The 21270-nt window shown below is 40.0% G+C and overlaps 1 protein-coding gene across 2 annotated transcripts in view; it reads left to right on the top strand.

Annotated features, from left to right (window-relative positions):
- LPAR1 (lysophosphatidic acid receptor 1) overlaps positions 1 to 20178 on the top strand; it is a 159201-nt gene extending 139023 nt beyond the window's left edge. The window contains exon 4 of one of the 2 annotated variants that reach the window (XM_065878722.1): positions 18740 to 20178. In XM_065878722.1, the coding sequence (XP_065734794.1) occupies positions 18740 to 19041 (302 nt within the window). In that variant the 3' untranslated portion in view covers positions 19042 to 20178. The remainder of the gene's footprint in view (positions 1 to 18739) is intronic. The other variant, XM_065878723.1, reaches the window with a different exon arrangement.
- The last annotated feature ends 1092 nt before the right edge of the window (positions 20179 to 21270 follow it).

Here is a 21270-nt window from a genome sequence, read left to right as displayed (position 1 = left end):
CTTGAATCTGTAGGTTTATATATATTTTTTGCCAAATTTGGACATTTTAAACCATTGTTTTCTCTAATATTCTTTTAAGTTCACTTCCTTTTTCCTGTCCTTCTGGGACTTTGATAATGTATATAAATGTTGGATCTTTTGTTATCGTCCCAGTCCCTGCCACTGTGGATTTTTTCTTTCCTTTTTTTAAGTCTATTTTATTTCTCTTGTTCAGATTGAGTAGATTCTATTGATGTGTCTTCAGGTTCATTAATATCTGTCCTCTGTCATCTCCACTCTACTGTTCAACCCGTTGTTTATTCTTGTTATTGCATATTTTAGTTTTAAACTTTCATTTAGTTATTTTTTATAACTTCTAGTTCTTTGCTGAGATATTTGTTTTTACATTCTAAGGAATTTGCAATTGTGTTGAATCATATTTATGATGGCTGCTTTAAAATCCTTATCAATAATTCTAACATCTGATTCATCTCAGTGTTAGCATCAGCTGATTCTTTTCTCAATCAAGTAGTGATTTTCTTAGTTTTTGATGTGATGGGTGATTTTTCTTCTTTTTTCGGTACACGGGCCTCTCACTGTTGTGGCCTCTCCCGTTGCGGAGCACAGGCTCCAGACGTGCAGGCTCAGCGGCCATGGCCCACGGGCCCAGCTGCTCCATGGCCTGTGGGATCTTCCCGGACCGGGACACGAACCCGTGTCCCCTGCACTGGCAGGCGGACTCTCAACCACTGCGCCACCAGGGAAGCTGATGGGTGATTTTTCATTGTATTCTAGATATTTTGGCTATTATATTTGGAGACTCAAGGTCCTATTTAAATCTTTTATCAGGCAGTCATCCCATTTGTGCTTAGCATTTTCAGAGACTTTGTGATGCTATTTTGATCAACTTGGTTTATTTGGGGCTGCTTAGGATCCCACGGTCCCTGCTGGTTCCACCTGAGGGGATGGAGGAGTTTCCCTGGGTGTGGCCTCCCAGTGTCTCTGGTGAGGGTGGGGAGAGGAATTCTTTTGCCAGTGAGAACAAACGTACTTCCTGGCGCTTGCTGTGCTATGATCCTCTTTTCCTCACTCCTTGCCCCACATTGCAGGGAAGGAGAACACTTCCCAGGTGGGGCTTTTTTGTGTCAGAATCCCCTTTGCTGGTGCTGCTAGCTGCCTGCTATCTCTCACTGGGCGAAGGGAGTCTTAGGCCTGGTGAGTAAGGAGAGTGCTTTCCCTGGCCGCTTACTGTCAGTGGTGCTCCCGATCTATCCCTTTTGCCAGCTGCTTGCTAGCCTGGTGGTATTGGTGGTACCCCATTGGATCTGAGGGGGGAATGAGCCTACCTGGGCTGCCTTCTGTTGCTAGCTTGGGGGTCTGGAAGGTCTGGGCTTGGCTGACCTTCTTATGTTAGGTCTGGGATTGCAAGACCATTTAGTCCTGGGGTCTCTAATCCGTTCACCTTCCTTTTCTGCATTTCAGAGCTCTCTTTGGTTGCCTCTTGTATTTTTTCCAGGGTTTGTGTTTATATCAATACTTAGCTGGGAGAGGTACAGGGAGAAAGTTGTTTGTGCCATTCACAGACTTTTCCATGAGTGGAAGTCTCGCTCATGGACTTTTGGGGGACGGAAACCCTTAAGACTACCCATAATAGAAAAATATGAATTTGGTCAGTGGCTTTATTTCAGCAGAAAGTACTCTATTCTGGTACATTTCTACCTCTTATAGTTCCCTATAAATGAAACCAGAACACAATCTAACTGCTCCTTCTTCCCCCTCCTTCCTCCACTTCTCTGATCATGCTACCACTATAGACTTCTATGAATGGAAGTTCTTGTATCTTTGAAAGTGCAGAAAAAGAGTTAAATTAAAGCCTGGTTTCAGTTTGCCACCCTTTGTGGTGGGAAAGTGAGTCAGCAAATGCTCTATCCTTGGGCCACCACTTCTTCCTCCACCATGGCCTCTTGTCAACCTCACCGAGCTTAACTTCCCAAGACTGGGAAAATGGGCTTTTAAAGACAATTTGTCACCTCTTGAACATCAAACTCAAAAAGAGAAAGAAACCTTAAGTGTAGATGCCATCTGCCTTTATTTACTCTTCATCACCCTTCTCTTTCAGAAACAGCTGGACAGATGCAAGCTTTTACTCTAAAGAGCAGTTTATAGAAACAGATTAAAGAAAGGATTTGTTTTTAAATTTTTGAACAATAACTTGATTTAATTAACATAGTCACTAATTGTATTATAACTGAAAATGCCCCAGCCCTTGGGCAAAAATCTGAAAAATGCAGGGAAGTTGCTGATGAAGATTTTGCATGAGGGTTCAGAAAATCAAATACTCATTTCATTTCTAAGGGAAATAATTTTTTTAAAAATCTAAAGGAAATTTAAAGAATTAGTAAATATAACAGCTGTAATCTGATGTGTCCCTCTCAAATTCATTTGTTGAAACCTAACCCCCAAGGTGATGGTCTTAGGAGGTGGGGTCTTTGGGAGGTGCTGAAGGTGGAGCCCCCATGAATGGATTAGTGCCTTTATAAAAGAGACCCCACAGACCTCCCTAGCCCCTCTCACAGTGTGAGGATACAAGGAGGAACTGACAGTCTGCAACCCAGAAGAGGGCTCTCCCCAAAACCTGACCATGCCGGCACCCTGATCTTGTACTTCCAGCCTTCAGAACAATGAGAAGTACATTTGTGTTGTTTACAAGCTACCTAGTCTGTGGTATTTTGTTACAGCAGTGTGAATGGACCAGAACAATAACTATATACATCTATAAATGGAATTCTCAAATTCTAGGAAAAATCCGAAGATCTAGAAATAAGTGATATTTTCTCATTTGTTGAGTGTGAGAAATATAAACAATATAATTTTATACTAGTGACCTCAGCAGGGTTGGGGAGGCCTGGGGCAGTGCATGAGAACTGTAATAGTAAAGAAATATAAACAATATAATTTTATACTAGTGACCTCAGCAGGGTTGGGGAGGCCTGGGGCAGTGCATGAGAACTGTAATAGTAAAAGTAGACAAACTTGATTCTCCCTTAGATGAGTTTATGTGTGAATGGAAAATGCTATAAAATGTTTTCAGCTAGGAAAATACTTGCAGCACAGAATAAAATCACAGTTTTCCAGGACTTTGGGGGAAAACTTTATTTACTGTTTTAAGTTTTCGTTTTAATACAATGAGAGTGAGAAAAATAGCCTATCAAGGATATCTGTATTCTTCTCCCTGGAACCTGTAAGTCCCCTTACACAGCAGAAGGGACTTTGTAGATGTGATGAAATTAAGGACCTTGAGGTGGGGAGATTATGTTGGATTGTAGGCTTGGGAGATGGAGGCAGGGTCCATGAGCCATGGAACACAGGTGGCCTCTGAAAGGTGGAAAGGTCAAGGAAATGGGTTCTCCCTAAAGCCTCCAGAAAGATATCCAGCCCTGCCAACTCTTTGATTTTAGCCCATCTCAGACTTCTGACCTTTAGAACTATAAGATAATAAATTTGTTGTTTTGAGCTCCTAAGTTTGTGATAATTTGTTATGGAAGCAGTAGAAAACTAATGCAAATACTTAGGTTATATTTAAGGATGTTGCTGTTCACCTCATATGCTTTTCTATATAAAAGCATTACTCCACCACTGACTTTGCCCTACCCCCTCCCCCCATTTGGCAATGTCTGGAGACATTTTTTATTTCCATGAGTAGGGTGGGTGCCATCGTCATCTAGTGGATAGAGAGGCCAGGGACGCTGCTAAACGTTCTACAATGGAAAGACCAGCCCCTCAACAAGAAAGTGTTATCCAGTCCAAAATGTCATTAGTGCCCAGGTTGAGAAATCCTAAACTAGATTGATTTTCATAAGTATACAGGAAGTTGAGGCCTACCGTGCAGTTTGCTCTATATTACCTGCGTGGTCTATCTAGTACCTGCAGTCTCCAACAGGATGGCTGTTAGACAGATGGCTATTTAAATTCATTAAAATTAAATACTTTTAAAATGAAGTTTCTCAGTCACACTTGTCCTATTTCAGGTGCTCACTGGTCACGGTGCCTAGTGACTACCATACTGGATAACTGATATAGAACATTTCTGTTATTGCAGAAAGTTCTGTTGGGTTGTACTGGTCTTTCAGACCCTTGCTACCTGGAGTGTTATGTATGGACAAGTAAAATCAGCATTACCTAGGAGCATGTTAGCAATGCAGACTCTCAGACCCCACCCCAGATCTGTTAAACCAGAATCTGTATTTTAATAAGATCCCTAGATGATTCATGTTCACATTCAAGTTTGAAAAGTCTCAGTGACTTTCTCTTGCCTTGTTTCCTTTCTCCTTCCCTCTGGTGCTCCTTCTGTTTCCCTTTTGGCTGCACAAAACGCCTTTCTTCTCAACTTCAGTTTCTAGGCTTTTCCAGCCAGAGCTATGTCTTATTTCATCCCCTCCCCCCTCCCCCCTCCCCCCTCCCCCAGAGACATTTAACACACTGTCTGGCACAGCATAGTTGCTTGGTGTTATTGTTTCTGGACTGAATTGTATTGAAATAACTTCTGAGCAGTCTTAGTATAGGTCCTTTTTCTTTTAACCAAAACGATGGCTATTTTCATCTTTTCCTTTATAATATGAGCATTTCCTAGAGTTTTGATTATTAAAAAAAAAAACCTTTTCAAATATTGTGAATGAAAGGTTCATTGTGAATTAAAATTCCTAGTGATTCCACGATGTGAAGACGAGAATGCATCATAGTATGCTGTCTCTGGGTAACAAAATGAAGCAGCACTTTTTACTATTAATATTAACTACAGACATCTCCAGAATCATCATGTGTTCTATTGGAATAATTTGTATCGCATTAAAAACTAAATGCCTCATGTTTGAGTCATCTAAGAGGATTATCAGGTTTTTTTTTTTTTGGTATCAATCAAAATCTGTTACTTTATGTGGTAGCTACCACTGCAAGGAATTAACTTGTTCTTTCTTTGCACCAGTGCAATGAAAACATTCATCAGATGTTTTGGAGGTAAGGTGACGTAGACTCCATGAACGGCTTGATTTTATGAGTGTTGCAGCTTGTAGCATACATAAGAATTAACTCCTGTAGCAAAGGGACAAATTAAAAATTGTAGTTTAATTAGCCATAGACTATTCAGACTGTAAGGGATCTCTTTCATTTTGCAAATAAGGAAACTGAGACCCAGAGAAGTCAGTGTGGGGCAAAAGATGGTCCCATTGCTTGTGTTTTGTGGAAAGGGCAACATGGGAGACCTTTCTTTTAGACCTCTTGTCTTCATTTCATAAATGCATGCAGTGAGTGAACCAGAAGATCCTCGCATGCCCCTCGCAACTTTGAAAACATTTTTAATCCAGTTCTCCTTATTTTAAAAGTAATGTTCTTTTCATAGTTTCACACTGCCTCTCTGTAGACTATTTCCATCTGGGTGGAAACCCTCACTACAGTACTGGTATTGAAGTTGGATTTAAGTTCATGCTTCTTTGTGCATATTAATCTGAATTTTAAAAGTTTTAATTTCATACATAGGTGAATAAAAGTGTCAAATTATGTAAATTCTCTGTTAGAGTTCTGCAATTCCAAACTTACTAGACAAAGCCAAACAGACTTAAAATTCCTGAAAGCACAACTAGCACTGCAAAAAAATAATTTGGTCCAGAGATTTTGGTGTGGATTGCCTAGAATTGTAAGCAAAAAGTTGTTTTAGGACACTTTTTTTTCCCCTGAGGATAGAGCATTGCCTTTCATTGGACTCTGAGAGGGGCTGATGTCATAGAAATGATTAAGAACCCCCAGTCTTTTCAACTCCTGAAATATATATATACAATCTGAGGGCTGGTGAGAACATGACTTTTGCAAGATTGCAAGTTTTATTAGTAGGATTTCTCGAAACCTTTTTTCTCGAAACGTTTTTCTATTAAACGTTTTCTTCCTTCCTCTAAAATTTCTATGATTGTGAACTTTATGTAACTTCTATGAAATAATCCCCAAATGATGAAAATTCGACAACAGTGCTGTAGAGATGACAGTCATTGACAAGAGTAGTGTGGGTATCTGCTTAGTTAAAAAAAACTTTAAAGAGCTCATTTTAGTCAAAACCCGGTTCTTTTTCTTGCTGCTTATGCTGCCTTTCTCCCTATCTTTCTAGTTGTCTTTTTTTTTCTTCTACCATAGGTCTTATGCTCATCAAAGAAAGTATGATGAGAATACTCTCGTTTGGAAAACACAGGTGTCTATAACTTACGCAAGAGATAGCACTGATACAAAGGTTTCTCCCTATATGATCTGTGTGCAATTCTGATCTGTTGGAGCTTTGTGAATATGCTAAGGGGGTTGGAGGGTGGGAAGGCAGGATGCAGGAAAAAATTTCTTCTGCCTGAATAAAACGTTGCACATCCATATACAAGTTACTCACCCTCAGCCCCAACTTTTAAGCCATGCTTACATGTATTATTTATTTGATAAATGTTCTTGTGTAGTACACTCTTCAGAAGTCTTTAATCAAGCAACCTCACTTGTATTATATAATAATAGTTCCATCTTATTGGAACTTTCTAATCTTATACTATTCCATCTAATAAGATGGAATGGTCCTATTTTTGCTGATCCTTTGCTTTGTTTTTCTTACCAGTTTAGGTGTTGGGTTACTTTGCATGTTGTACCCTGGAGCACAATGGGGAATTTTAAAAAAATCAAATACTTAAGTGCAAACTGCAGAATAAACTGTCAGTAGTCAGACTAAGCAACTACATTTCACACTTTGAGGTGCCTTGTGTATGTTCCATATGTGGGTTGCCCCTGATAAGTTCAACTGGGCATTATAAAAGATACCTTGTAGAAATGCATTTAAAAAGTGTAATTGCACTTTATAACTTTACATCGTTAAAATCAAAAGCCACAAAAGACTGGAAGAAATAGGAGGTGTCTGAAAAATAAAGGTTTATTAAAAGGAAACCATCAGTAGTAATTTTGAAAAATTAGAGCCCTGAAAAGTATCAGCAGAGTTTAAAATCTTAAGAGGTAACAAGACTCTACAAATTGGACTTGAAGGTCTACGTCGGCATCATAGCCCTGGATGAAATCAGGAAAGTCCATTTCTCTCTCCAGTCTAAACCGGAAGCAGATATTTTAGTGACAGCTTGGAGCAAAAAGTAGGCAGATGAATCGCCACAGCTTATATCTTCCCTAGCAGGATTTTTCTCTCTGTAAGCCCGAACTGATTAAGGTCTTTTATTAAGAAATGTATATGAAGTGGGTGGGTGAATGTAACGAGAAAAGCAAGGGAAATGTCTGGGGTGGTCCAAAGCGTCCCTTCCCTTTCCTTACAAAAGCAAACATGCAACCCCTCTCGACTTCATTTGTTCTTAGGAAAATTTTTTGTTTTATCTGTTTTCTTTTCTCCTTTTGCCAAAACTAGAGTGTGGTGGAATTCTCTCAGCACTGGCCCTTTCCCTGCAGCCCAGCTGTTTCAGGAGGGTGGGGTTCAGTCCTACTGAGGTGGCCGGAGGGCATCGAATGCTGACCACCCACCCTCAGTGCTTTCATGGTCTGATCCGTCCCCACCATCCCCTCCTCAGCCATGTGGGCAACAGAAATGTGAGGCCTGCGTCCGCTCCCTGAAGAAGTTCCTTCCCTGCCTTATCTGTTTTTTTCAAACATCTCATCTGGCTCAGGCCCTGTCGTTAAAAACAAGACAGCCTCACCCAGCTTCACAGTTAGGAGGAAGATCTGGCCTCCGCCTTGGGCCTTGAGCGGGGGACTCAGTCCTGCCTCTCCTCGTGGAGGGGCCCACACTGTCGCGTGGCCAGGCGGCAGCATCCACCCCAGAGAAACTTGGAGCAAGCTGCCCAGAGACCCCCCACTGGCTGGCCAGCTCTGAACAGGCTCAGAGTACAGCGTCTCCATTCCTGTGTTCCCAGGCTCTCCGAAGCCAGAAGGATTTCATTGTTTCCAGAACTCGAGAGCAGCAGAACAGGCTAAGGTGGCCCATTACTCTTTGAAATTGTTCCCCTCTGCCTGAAGCATAGGAAAATCAAGGATCACTTAAACTTTGTATTAATTTGTCTCTTACCTCAAATCCTTTTTCATATGAGGTAGGCTCTAAAAGTAAGAAATGAAAAGAAAATACTCCTTTTATTTCCAACTGAAAGAAGAAAGGGGATGACCTGGAATTTGAGAGCTCATCAAGAAATGCTTGTGGGGACTTTCAGAAGGTTTTTAAACTGAAGGAAAGCAGGCTGATGGTCCCTTTGTGGCTGAGGTGGCAGTGTACCAGAGAACACAGCCCTGCAGTTTGCTCTCTCTCTGGGCTGGAAGAACCAATAGCAGTTTGCCCCAGATATCCATATTTCTTATAGATTTATTCCTTGAGTTTTCCCTGAAGGAGAACAAAAGGGGAAAAAATGGAAGGAGCCTACTAGGTGGCCTCATGCTTTATATTCTACCTGCAGGGTGTCTCATTCTGTCCTTGCAGCAGTGTTGAAAGTACATATTATCCCCACTTGACAGATAAGGAAACTGAGGCTCAGTGACATTAAATAACTTGTCCATTGTCACACAACTAGTAAGGGAAAGAAACAGTATGTGACCTCAGGCCTATCTCTTTTCTCCTATAACATAAAATCCTCCAGTTGTGCAGCCTGGGAGGTTAAAAGAAATTTTATCTGCAAGGAGCCTCAATCCATCCTCTTCCTCACCAAGTAGCTTCTTTTTTTTTTTTTTTTGCGGTACGCGGGCCTCTCACTGTTGTGGCCTCTCCCGCTGTGGAGCACAGGCTCCGGACGCGCAGGCTGAGCGGCCATGGCTCACGGGCCCAGCCGCTCCGCGGCATGTGGGATCCTCCCGGACCGGGGCACGAACCCGTGTCCCCTGCATCGGCAGGCGGGCTCTCAACCACTTCGCCACTAGGGAAGCCCCCAACTAGCTTCTTGAGTGCCTGTGGGAATAATGCCTGAATATTGTCGATTGTTTCCTTAATTATTAAAGAGAAACATGCTCTTTGTAAAAAACCCAAAATTACAAAAATATTTACATTAAAATTTAAAGTCCATACTGCCACCCTGCCTCCTTGTGGTAACTCCTGTCAACAATCTGGTGTGTATTCTTCTAGACTTTTTTGTAATACATGTAAGGTATATATGCATATCTATAGAAATTTTATAACAAATAGAGTATTGTAACCTTACAGACTTAATACAATTTGTGTATCTTCTGACGTGGGTCAGTACAGTAGAGCAACGTCAGTCTGTGTGATGGTTGCTTACCACTCCACTTATATATAATGTCGGCGAATGTTTAGATTTACAGTTTTCCCCCAGTACAAATATTGCTTCATCAAGCATTCTGTATTCATAGTATATGCTGCTTCAAGTATTTCTGGATGGGATGCATTTCTACAGGTGGAATTGTTAGATAGGACATTTTAAATTTAGACATTGCCAAATTGCCTCCAAAAAGGTTGTCAGATGACTCTTCTGTCAGCAGTATATCGGTGTGTCCATGGATTTACTACTCATGCCGTCATTAATAGGATTATAAATCTTCCCCAGTCTGTTAGCTGTACTTTTAAGATAAGAATATAATATTTAATGCAGATGAGCTTTAGTTCTGAAGCCAAAAGAGCTTTCTAGCGTTTCATTCTTGGATTGAAAGACTCAACCACCCAGCCATGGACATTGCTGGACAGCCATGCCCCTGCCCCCTCTCCCTGCCCACACACACAGTCTGAGCCACTAAGCTCCCTGCATGCAGAATTCTGAGAGGGCCAGACAGATGCTTCTTACCAACAGATGGGAAAAACAAACTAAAGATGATTTGGTGCTAATTCAATCTTTCTTATCTCAGTTTCTCTCTCTCTCTCCCCACCTCCCTCTCCCCCTCTTCCCCCCCCCCGCCTTTATTAAAGTATAATTGACATATAACAAGCTACATATATTTAAAGTATACAGTTTAGATATAACTGATAATAATCAATTTCTGGTATAGCAATCTAAAAATCTGTATGTGGGGCTTCCCTGGTGGCGCAGTGATTGAGGGTCCGCCTGCCGATGCAGGGGACGTGGGTTCGTGCCCCGGTCCTGGAGGATCCCACATGCCGCGGAGCGGCTGGGCCCGTGAGCCATGGCTGCTGGGCCTGCGCGTCCAGAGCCTGTGCTCCACGGCGGGAGAGGCCACAGTGGTGAGAGGCCCGTGTGCCGCAAAAAAAAATAATAATATAAAAAATAAAAATCTGTACGTATATGAACATATATGTGAGGGATATGTGATGCACACACACACACATACAGAGTATATACCTATTCTTAGCTTTCCCTTAACCAACTTGATTATTAGCAAAAACTTTGTAAAACATAGTAATTCATGCCCATAGCCACTTTTCTCTTATTCCTTTCACAGCAAAACTGCCTAAAAGATTTGTCTGTACTTGGAGGGTCCAGTTTCTCTCCTGTTCACTCTTGAATCAACTACAATGAGGCTTACATTCTCAAGACCCACTGAACTGTCCTCAAGTGACCTCCTTATCGCTAAATCCTTTCCTTCAGTTGCTTATAGGTTTCCTCCCCTCCTCTCCCTCTTCCTAGCACTCAGTCTATCAGCGAATCATATCAGCTTTACCATCAAGCTTCTCATGTTCAGAACCACCCTTAGCTCTTGTCTGGATCACTGTGTGAGCCTCTAGCTGCCCTGCTTCTTCCTCACTTGCTCTCCCATAGTCTCCAAATACTGTCCTCCTCTGAAAGATATTTTACTGATTTATTTTGTTAGTAAAGGTCTTTCACACCCTTCCTAGAACCTAAGCTCCATGAGGGGAGATAGTTTTTCCTGTTTGGTTCACTGTGGCATCCCCAGTACCTAGAATAGTACCTGACATATAGTATACACTCATATATTTAGATGAATTTTTTAAAAAGGGTTAGTCGACTATAGCCTTAAGACCAGGTCATTCAGCTCTGACAGTTACCAAGAATCAATTGTTTTTGCTGCTAAGGTGCCAGGTTATTCTAACAATAATGTAACTAGGTAAATATCACGTTATCTAATCAAAATGAGGGCAATGAGAAAACGTTTCTGGGAAAGCTAAGGGGAAGGCTTTGTTAATATTCAATGAAGACAAGTTGCAAAAAGAAACTGCTTTAAGTTTGCTGGGGAGAACAACTGTCAGTGTGGGGAAAACCATAAAAAATCAGCAAGGTTTTTGTACTCAAATTGCTTTCCAAGAATTTTAAGTTCTGACTCCACTTTGAAGAAGCCAATTTGGAGGGAGTTAGTATGTGATGCTTTATTGGTGTGGCTTTGCTTGGAAGGTGATGCAGAACTCCAGTTAACAGACCCATATTCAAATATAAAGCCTTGGTTCTAGGTTAAAGGATTGGCACATGAATACAAATCGGTATTTTAAATTCAAATAAAATATTGAAGGTATCATTTTTATAATTTTGTATTCTGAACAATTTTTAAATTAATTGACTGTTAGCTTCAACTGAAGCTTATTATAGGGTATCTGTGTTTGTGTGTGCACACATTTTTTTTGTCTCTGTTGTTAAAGCATAATTGATAGCATTTTATGTGTATTAACATTTTATGTGTTTTAACACCTTGTTCTTCTTACTTAGCAGTGTATCTTGGAGATCATTTGGTAAGGATAGAATTTCTTGAGAACTTTAGAAAGTTGAATAGAATCCCACTTTATGAATCAACTTAATTTATTTTACTTCTCTACTTGTGGTTGCCTAGATTATTTCCAATTTTTAAAAATAAACAATGCTGCCAAGAATTCCTGGCACGTACATAATTTTATTATGTGTAAATATATAGGATAAATTCTGAGAAGTGATCTTGATGCAGTTTGTTTTGATGGCTTTAGAACTGATTGATTTTTATTCAGGATTTATGTGTTAGAACTTGCTTTGTGATATTTTGTCTTAGTTTTGAGCAACCGATATTTCACTCTGAACGTGTAGTTAAACTGATTGAAACTCACGTACAAAAATATGTTTATGATTTGAATTTGGAAGTCTTTAGCCTAAATACCCACTTCCCAATTGAATAATCATTTTTATCACTTAAAAAGAACTTTTTAATACAAGTTTCTGATAACAAGAGATATCTTAGGCACACAGCTATCTCACTGTAGAACAGACTATGCCTCCCTCCTACTCTGCCAAGAGCATTTAGCAACTGTAAGAGACATAGCCAGTCTCCAAATGCACTATCATATTTACAGTTTCTGCTCTTCTTCTTTCTGTGTCTTTCAGCCATTAAGTATATATATATATATATATATATATATATAACCATTTATATATATATATACACATAAACACATACATAATTTTTAAATAAACATTTTTAGATTGCAAGAATATTTCTGAATATGCTTTTGGATTAAATTTTAATTTTTCCCCTCATTTTGTTAGTAAAATAATGAATTATAAATTAAATTTCCATTATGTTTTTTCGTCCTCGAATTTTGTCTTCTGGGTAACACGCATCTTGTCGATCCATGAACTACCACAGCCAGTAGTTCATGAACTGCAAAGAATAAAATCCACAGGATTCTGTCACCAGCTATCTTCTGTGCGTATTTTCAGCCAGATTTCAGTAGTCGTTTAGACTTGTACCATTTTGGGAGAATCCTAATTCATAGCTGAAAAATTAAATATGTTGTAAAACCAATTACAAATTCCCTGTTTATGTTGGACTTTTTCTAAGGAAAGATTCTGGGCAGGGGGAGTTTCATTTATCCTTTAAGGGATAAGTATTATTCAAATCACTTTGGTAACAGCTAGACCACAGTCATGCAATAAGTTTAGTATCATTTTCTCAGTTAGATGGTGTTGAACTGTGGCTGACAACACTGATTTTCTGTGAGGTTTAAGATTGATCATTTTTAAAATAAGGGAGGGAAATCTGGGTTTGAAAAATTTTGTAATCACTATGTTTAGGAGGCAAAACAGATTTAATTGTTCTGAGAATGGTGAATTATCTCCTGTGTGAAGAATATGCAAGTGACATTATCCCTTTTTCGTTGGGTCTCGTATGAAAGAAAATAAATCTCATTGTCTTTTTTTGTGTGTGTCTTTTTTAAGACACTAAGACGCAGTGACTGTTTTGAATGTGTATGGGTATGTAACACGTACATATTTGTTATATGTACATTTATATAGTATATGTATGTGTATATATGTATGTATGCATATATATAAATTATATATTATTTTTAAGTTTAAAATATATCTGTTACTTAAAAATGATAAGGGCTTATAAGAAAAACCTTTGTTAGGCATTTAGAGTAGCATTGTTTTTTAGATATTAGTGGGTAATAATGCTCTGGTGAGCCAGTCTTATTCTAGTTAGTTCACTCCAAGACAGAGCTGGGTGGAAATCCGAAAACATGTTTAGGGGGGCAGAGGAGAGGCGGGGACCCATCTTAACATGGTTTAACACACATTGATTTCGTAGGGAGGACCGAGATCCTCATTTTAGAAGCAAGAAGAGTGAGGCCAAGGAGAGGTTAACTCGGACACAGCAGCAGTGTAGGATGGATTTACCTTGACTCGTTTTAGATCTGTGAGATGTCTGATTTTTTTGTCAAAACACAAATTTGCCAACCAGACTGGAAGTGCTTTCTGTTTTTTTCATCAAAAACCTTGGACTCCCTCCCTTGAGGTCTTCTCTGTCAGACATTTTTTTCTTTTTAACTTTGGTTCTTATGTTCCAAATATAAGCAAAGTTCAACGAGTTAGGAAAAAGTCCCTCTAGAAAAAAGCCTCTAATTCTGAGACCAGATGGTAAGCATTATTCAGCTGATGGGGGTGTGTAGATTTCAGGGAAGGTGTGGTAATCTGATCTTGCTCTGCAGCTGTGACCCCTTCTTCCAAAACAGCCTCCTTCCTCACTGCTTTTTGCGTCCACATTCCAGCATCTCTCCTTCCATCATCGTGGGCACCGGGGCCCTCACAGACCGGTTTGACAGATGTAGAAGAAAGGACTGAAGCTCGCTCGAGGAAGAGCGACTTCTGCTATTTATTCCAAACGACAGATATATTTTGATTATTCTCCTCCCCATGTTACTTGCAATATTGGCAAATCATGCCAAATGTAACCACTCTTGTTCAGCCCACTGAGAAACAGTCTTAAAGGACTCAAATTGCCATGAGCCCATCAGGGTGTCTTTGAGGCCTCTCCATCTGAAGTCGTGCAGGTACCTCAAGCTGAAGATAAATAAAACCTAGGGCACCATCTGTGTTCTCCTCACCTACCCTGAGAAAACACCAACTGATAGTTTCTCCTGTATTTCTTCCTTCAGTGGAAGGTAGCACCATCCTTCTGTCACCCAAATGGAACATCTAGGAATCATTCTAGACTCATATCTTTCTCATCCATTCCATGCAGTCCATCTTCTAAATACTTTTCCAATCCTTTCATACCTCTCTTCTCCCATTGCCACTGCTTGTGTTCAGGCTCTTCTTTCACCTCTGGAATTTGGAAATATCTGATGGTTTTGCCTTTATTTTTATCCACATCATTTTCTTCTTCCCTTCTCTTACAGTGTTGTATATTAAATGAGACTCCGGCCAATGAGGCCAATGAAATTAAAATCTCATGGGAGGAAGGATAGGTGAAGATCATTATTTCTTATATGTTCTGCAGGCCATTGTAGTATGTGGCTGGGGCTGAGAATAAATGCTAGACTGGAAAATTTTCAAATATCTTTGCCAGGCTATGTACAAGGTCTTCACGGTCTTGAACATCTTATCATCTGCTGCTTCTGCTTCTGACTTTACAATAAGCAACCACAAACTACTTGTGCTTCCTCTTTCTTTCATGCTATTGCATACCATCCTTGGTTTTATGCCTTGATCTGTGGGGATTTGTCCATCAGAAATGTTCCAGAAATATACAAACTACCTAAAGGACTGTCCCTACTGAGTACCACATTATCTTTTACATCATCTTGGTAGGTACTGAGCTGACCCATGAGAAACTCCAAAATGATTTGGGGCTTCCATGCTTCTCTGTGTTCCTCTCTTTTCCTTCTTGTTATTCTTGTCACATCCAACTGCAAGTCCTAGGAATCTCTTATCATTAGGATGGTGTCATCTCAGAACTTTTTGAAATGCCAGGTCTTCATGGTCCAAAACATGCTTCCACCTTTTGCCCTGGAAGAAATCTGCCCTGGAACTGTGCTACACCAGCCTACACACATTATGCTTCCCATGATGGCAATAGGTAGTGTAGTCAGGTAGATGTGCAGTGTCTAGAGGGCTTTTACGTGTCATATCTATCTCAATTTGATCCTCGCCACACCCTGTGGAGTAGGCAGAGGGCTATTATTTCTCCACTTTACAGATGTGGAGATGGAGGTTCTTTTCATTCTTATCAACCTGCCTTATAGGTGTGCACTTGAGTCTCTACAGATTATATGTTGGTAATCTGTCCACAGGTTACAGATCAAGGGTCCCCAATGCACATCTCAAGTTCTATGACCCAACTGGATTATGGTTGGCTCCTTTTTACTAAAGGGACTTGGTCGTAGTTTTTGTTTTTAGAAACTTGGTGGTAAATCCGTGATTTGAGCAAAGTTGATCTCATAATGTTCAATCACGACTGTTTAGAAGCCTAATCACCTTGGAATTTTCCAGGGCCCATTTTCCACTGAGGTAGTCCACCTTCAGCTTTTGGTCAGTTTGATCCTTGGCACCTCTGTGAAAGAGAGGGGAAGGGAGAAGGAAAAGCTCTGTATGATTGATTTTAGATGTTGATTTTTGAGGCCTGTACTATGAGTCTCTTAGATTACTCAATCAGGTCTCGAAGATCCAAACACAGAGTGTCGGGACGGTGTGGTTGGGCCTAATTATAGTACTACTAAAAACAGTTCCTTTTAATGAAGAAGAAGGGAGGGGAGTTCCTCAGTGAAGCACCCATGTGTATTAGCTCCTGGTCAGGCTATGGTGTCCCCACTTCCTGTCTCTAATCTAGGCTCCTTGCAGAGTTGATAAGGCCCATTGGGCTAGTTCCTGAGACCATCATGGGTTTTATCGCAAAAATCTTGCTCTTTTTGAATTTAAAAATTAGAAGAAGTTATAAACAGCAAATGACTGTATTTGAATTCTGCCACTTTTGAAGAAAGTCAGACAGCTTGAGCAAATCCATGAGAATAAGGGTCTTCCCTTCTGCTGCCTGGAAGGAGAAAAAGATCGTTTATTTAAAATAAATCTATTGAGATGCATGTTGCTGGTATCTAATCAAGCTCTGAATTTGAGCTCAACTAGAGCTTTGATAAAAGAAAGGGGAAAGGAGACTTGAAAGAATGCTCTCCCATTCATGAAGGGCCTGCATGTTTTTAGTTTCCAAGTAAATGGAATAATGGGACCATGTATTTTCCATCCAGGCATTTTCCATCCTGAGAATAATTCCCTTCCCAGCTTCTCAATGAATAATGCATTATTTCTGAAACTCAAGAGGCATTCCTTTGATTTTCCTTTATGTTTAGCTTTCTGAGTGATTTTCAAGCAAGGAAATTCAAGGACTTGGAATGAATGCTTTATTAACATTTTTACTTGAAGTTCAAATAGCTCCTTGGCTATTATCTCCTGATTTTTGAAATATTTTTTTTTCTCCCTAAGCAAAGTCTAAGGTATTGTATTTATTAGAAAATGAAGCACCTTGGCCAGTCTTCAAAGCGAACAGCAGTTTAAAACCAATACACATTTGTGTTTAGAACAAAGAGCTTTATGGGGATACTCTGCTCCTTGCTTTATTTTCATTTCCCTGCTGAAAAGTTTCAAAAAAAGAAAGCTCACATTCAAAACTGGGCTGTTTGGAGACTAAATCTCCTTTGTTTACATTTTATGAAACTCATTCCTTGAGGCTAGTACAATTCATGACCCCAATCCAAGCCCGCCTTCACCTAGGCCAGTGCCATTTAAATCAAAAGCTTCAAATGCACTTCTGGGATCATCCCTACTCTGTCTGCTCATTGTGTAGCCTAATTACACATAAGGAGGGGCCTATCAAGTAAGATGTAATGGGACATGATGGTGCCCACCAGTTCACGGTCTCTTCGCCAAGGATCCCCAGCTCATTCCTGGGGTAATACGGTGGTAGATTTTAATGCTATTTCACAACCTCCATTTCCCCTGGGAGCCAAGTGAGTGGTTTCAGGAGCTAAATAAGTTGGAACCAAGAACATAATTTGCATTTCCATCCCTTTACAGTTATAGTAAAATATTCATGATTTAGAAGAGTTGGGGAAGCAAGAGAATTTAAATAGGAAACATCTAGAGCATAAAATTCTGGTTTAAAAGATTTAATTTTATTAATTTAAGAAGTGGGAATATAACATAGTGTTTTCTGGAGCATGGACTCTGGAGCCAGCCTTTAAAAGCAGAAACTCTGGGGTTTGCCTCGGGTCTGCCACTTTCCAGGACTGTGGCGTTGAGCAAGTTATTTTACTTTTCTGTTTCTCAGTTTCTTCCTCTGGGTGATGAGATAATAGTTTCTATCTCCTACAGCTGTGGTACAGATTAAGTGAGTTAATGTTTGTAAAGCATATAGAAAAGTACCATTTAAGTGATAGTTGACTTAAAATAAAAATAAATGTGCATCTTACTGTTGGAAATTGCTATTTCCAAACAGGCCCGTGCCGCTGAGCAGATAATAACAATATTATTGCTACTGCTGTTTCTGGTAAGATTTACTGGGTGATTATTTTCTGGGCACTCATTTACTCCTGCCACGCCCCAAATGAGGCAAATGGAATCATTTCTGTTTCTCAGATGAGAAAACTGAGGTAAAAAACTAATTTGCCAACACAAGGACCTATGGTGTAGCATAGGGTACTGTGTTCAGGACCTCGTAATAACCTATAATGGAAAAGGATCTGAAAAAGAGTACATATATATGTGTATCTACACACACACACACACACACACACACACACATATACGCAAAACTGGATCACTGTGCTGTAAACCTGAAACTAACACAACGTTGTAAATCAACTCTACGTCAATTAAAAAAGGAAAGCAATTTGCCTAAGTTCGCCCAGTTTGTTAAATAGCAGAGCAAGGATTTGAGCCCAGTCAAACCGAATCCAGAAACTGTGCCTCAACTAAACGTTAAAGGGTGTTTGTCACAGTGCTTTTGCCTGAAAACAGTCTTACACTATTAAAAACTGTATTTTGGGGCTTCCCTGGTGGCGCAGTGGTTGAGAGTCCGCCTGCCGATGCAGGGCACACGGGTTCGTGCCCCGGTCCGGGAAGATCCCACATGCCGCGGAGCGTCTGGGCCCGTGAGCCATGGCCGCTGAGCCTGCGCATCCAGGGCCTGTGCTCCGCAACGGGAGAGGCCACACCAGTGAGAGGCCGGCGTACCGCAAAAAACAAACAAACAAAAAAAAACCTATAAGCATCAAAGTGTGTATCCTGACTGCAGGATGTCTCGATTTCATACCGCAATTGCTTAGCAAACTCTGTTTTGCTCAAAATAATCATCGTCAGTGTCTCAGAAATACCCAATTTTAGTAAGGTCTGAATTAATGAGATTTTAATCAGTTGCTCATTTTATCGTCAAAACCTTTTCTGATTATTTCAGAAACTGAACATTTTATTGCCAATGATGATCCGGTGGCTTTGAAGCTCAGTATTTTTACCTTGAACTGAAATCGTGTCACCCCATGGTTGCTCGCCTCATCATTCTATTTTTCTGTTCTCTCTTTTTTTCAACCTCCCGATCCCGCTCCCCGTCCTCGCAGGTGCCTTTATCATCTGCTGGACTCCTGGACTGGTCTTGTTACTTCTTGACGTGTGCTGCCCACAGTGTGACGTTCTGGCCTATGAGAAGTTTTTCCTTCTGCTTGCCGAGTTCAACTCTGCCATGAACCCCATCATCTACTCCTACCGCGACAAGGAGATGAGCGCCACCTTCAGGCAGATCCTCTGCTGCCAGCGCAGTGAGAACACCAGCGGCCCCACGGAAGGCTCCGACCGCTCAGCGTCCTCCGTCAACCACACCATTCTGGCTGGAGTTCACAGCAACGACCACTCCGTGGTTTAGAAAGGAAACTAACTAAGATGAGCCGCGGCCGTCATCTACTGAGGGATGATCATCCTCCCCCTTCCCAAAGGCACGGGCAGGGTGAGGTGTGAGAGAGAGGAAAAACACACTCGTGTGCTTAAACACTAACCCATGGCAGTATTTGTTCCTAGACCCACCAAGACTTGATGTATATTGAAAAACTAGCTTATGGGACATCCCTCATCCTTCTCCCCGTTCCTTTTGAAAGTAGAAAGTGGAGACCTTGCGATAGAATTCATAAACAGACTCTGGAGTGGCCATTTACACTACACTAACTAGTCTTCAAAAGATTTTGTATGGTTTGGTGCAAGTCAGAATCAGTTCTGACTAATTGAATCCACAACTTCATTTACATACAGGCTTCCCTGTTTTTCTTTTTAAAGGATACATTTCATTTAATAAACACGTTTATGCCTATCAGCATGCTTGTGATGGATAAGACTATAGACTGTTTTTAAACGACCATAACTCCATTTTTTTTCCTTATGTAGGAAAACTGTAAATTAGAATTACTTTTCTAGAAAGCATGCATGTAATGTATGTATGCAGTATGCTGTACTTAAAAAGATAAAAGGGTATTAATTTTAAATCTTCTAGGAAATAGAAAAACCTAGATGTCAAAGCCAGTATTTGTTTAGGTTATGAAACAAACAATGATCTAATCACAATATTACCTTTTTTATTAAAGTGTTGTAACATGTATAAAACAAACAGGGAATGTAAGTTTATTATCAGAAGAATATGTTGTACTCTATAAAAGTTATAGAGATGAGCACAGTGGTATTGTTCCCACATATTTATAATATCCAAGTACATTCTAATTATTAGTTCATCAGAGGAATTTTTTAATGACCTGTGTTTTTCTGTATTATAATACATAGTCATTGTAGAAAACTTGAAAAATACAGAAATGTATAAAACACTCAGAAAAAATACTGATAATATCACAACCCAGAAGTAACCACCATTAACAGCTTTTCCCCTGCGTATGCCTATATGTATATTATATACCTTTTTATATAATTGGGATCATACTGTAAACAATTTTATAACCAGTTTGTTTTTTCCACTGCATAATTGCCACATTTTCCTGTGGCATTAAAAATTTTACAAAAACATAATTTTAATGGCTATATAATATTCCATTTAATGGATGCAACTCAGTTTATTTAACCATTCCTGTATTGTTGACTACTTAGGTTATGTCTAATTTTCACTATTATAAATAATGTTGCAAAAATTTTATGTACATAAAACTTCGTCCATGTAATTGATTATTTACTTAGGACACATTCCCATGAAGGATTTTTTTTTTTAATGTGAAATGTCTTTTTATGCTCTTACCTTTTATAAAAGGGGATTTCCTGCTTTTGCCCTATGTAGGTGGCAATTGTGAGGAAAGGCAGTTAAATTACCTTTTTACAAAGGAAATGCAGTGGTTACTTTAGTTGAGAGTGACTTTTTTATATAACAAGATGGACTAGAAACGGTCAACTGCCACAAATAGCCAGGATACCCTACTTAATATGTCTAGCAATTCCAAATTTCATTTGAACAATGGATGATCCAACTCTCGGTAGCCACAACTCTAGTGTAGAATTGAAGACAATGCAAAGAAATCAAACATGCCGAGTGAATAAAGGATCATCTTCATATTAAATAGCTTCTGTAGCAAATGGGTTGAGCGTGTTGGTACGTGACTGGATACTGTGTATTCTCTAAGGTCGCCCCCACAGATGCCGCCATATTAGGTGATACCTGTTCAACTGTCCGGGTAAACTAATTATTGCACCAGTTTGTCGTAATAAGTAACCAGTAAAGTCACAGTCACGAAGCAGGTGTGGGAAAGTCAGGAGTATGTTTGAGAGAGAGATGTCCAGAAGAAGAATGGTTATTTAGGAAGAAGGAGGTCAGTGCATGGTCACCATTTGAGCAGAGGGCAGACTCAACAAGTGCCCAAACTGGAAAGAATATGGGGAACCGGTTAGCAGAAAGGTGTTTGCACAGACTTTACACAAAATACAGAGCATTTTATAGTGGAAGGGAACCAAATGAACTTGGACTTTTACTCACGCGCATTTATTCTGAAGGAGATGTGGACTGTTTGAAATTTAAAAACATACTAATTGGACTTTAATAAATCATTCTCAATCAGTGTTTGCTAATGTGTGGTTCTGGTCAGTGCTGTTTCTTTTGTTGGAGAGTCAT

The sequence above is a fragment of the Phocoena phocoena genome, chromosome 6, assembly GCF_963924675.1.
Source record: "Phocoena phocoena chromosome 6, mPhoPho1.1, whole genome shotgun sequence".
Taxonomy (NCBI): Eukaryota; Metazoa; Chordata; class Mammalia; order Artiodactyla; family Phocoenidae; genus Phocoena; species Phocoena phocoena.
Note: the sequence above shows the minus strand (reverse complement) of the source record. Positions and strands in the feature narration are given on the sequence as shown.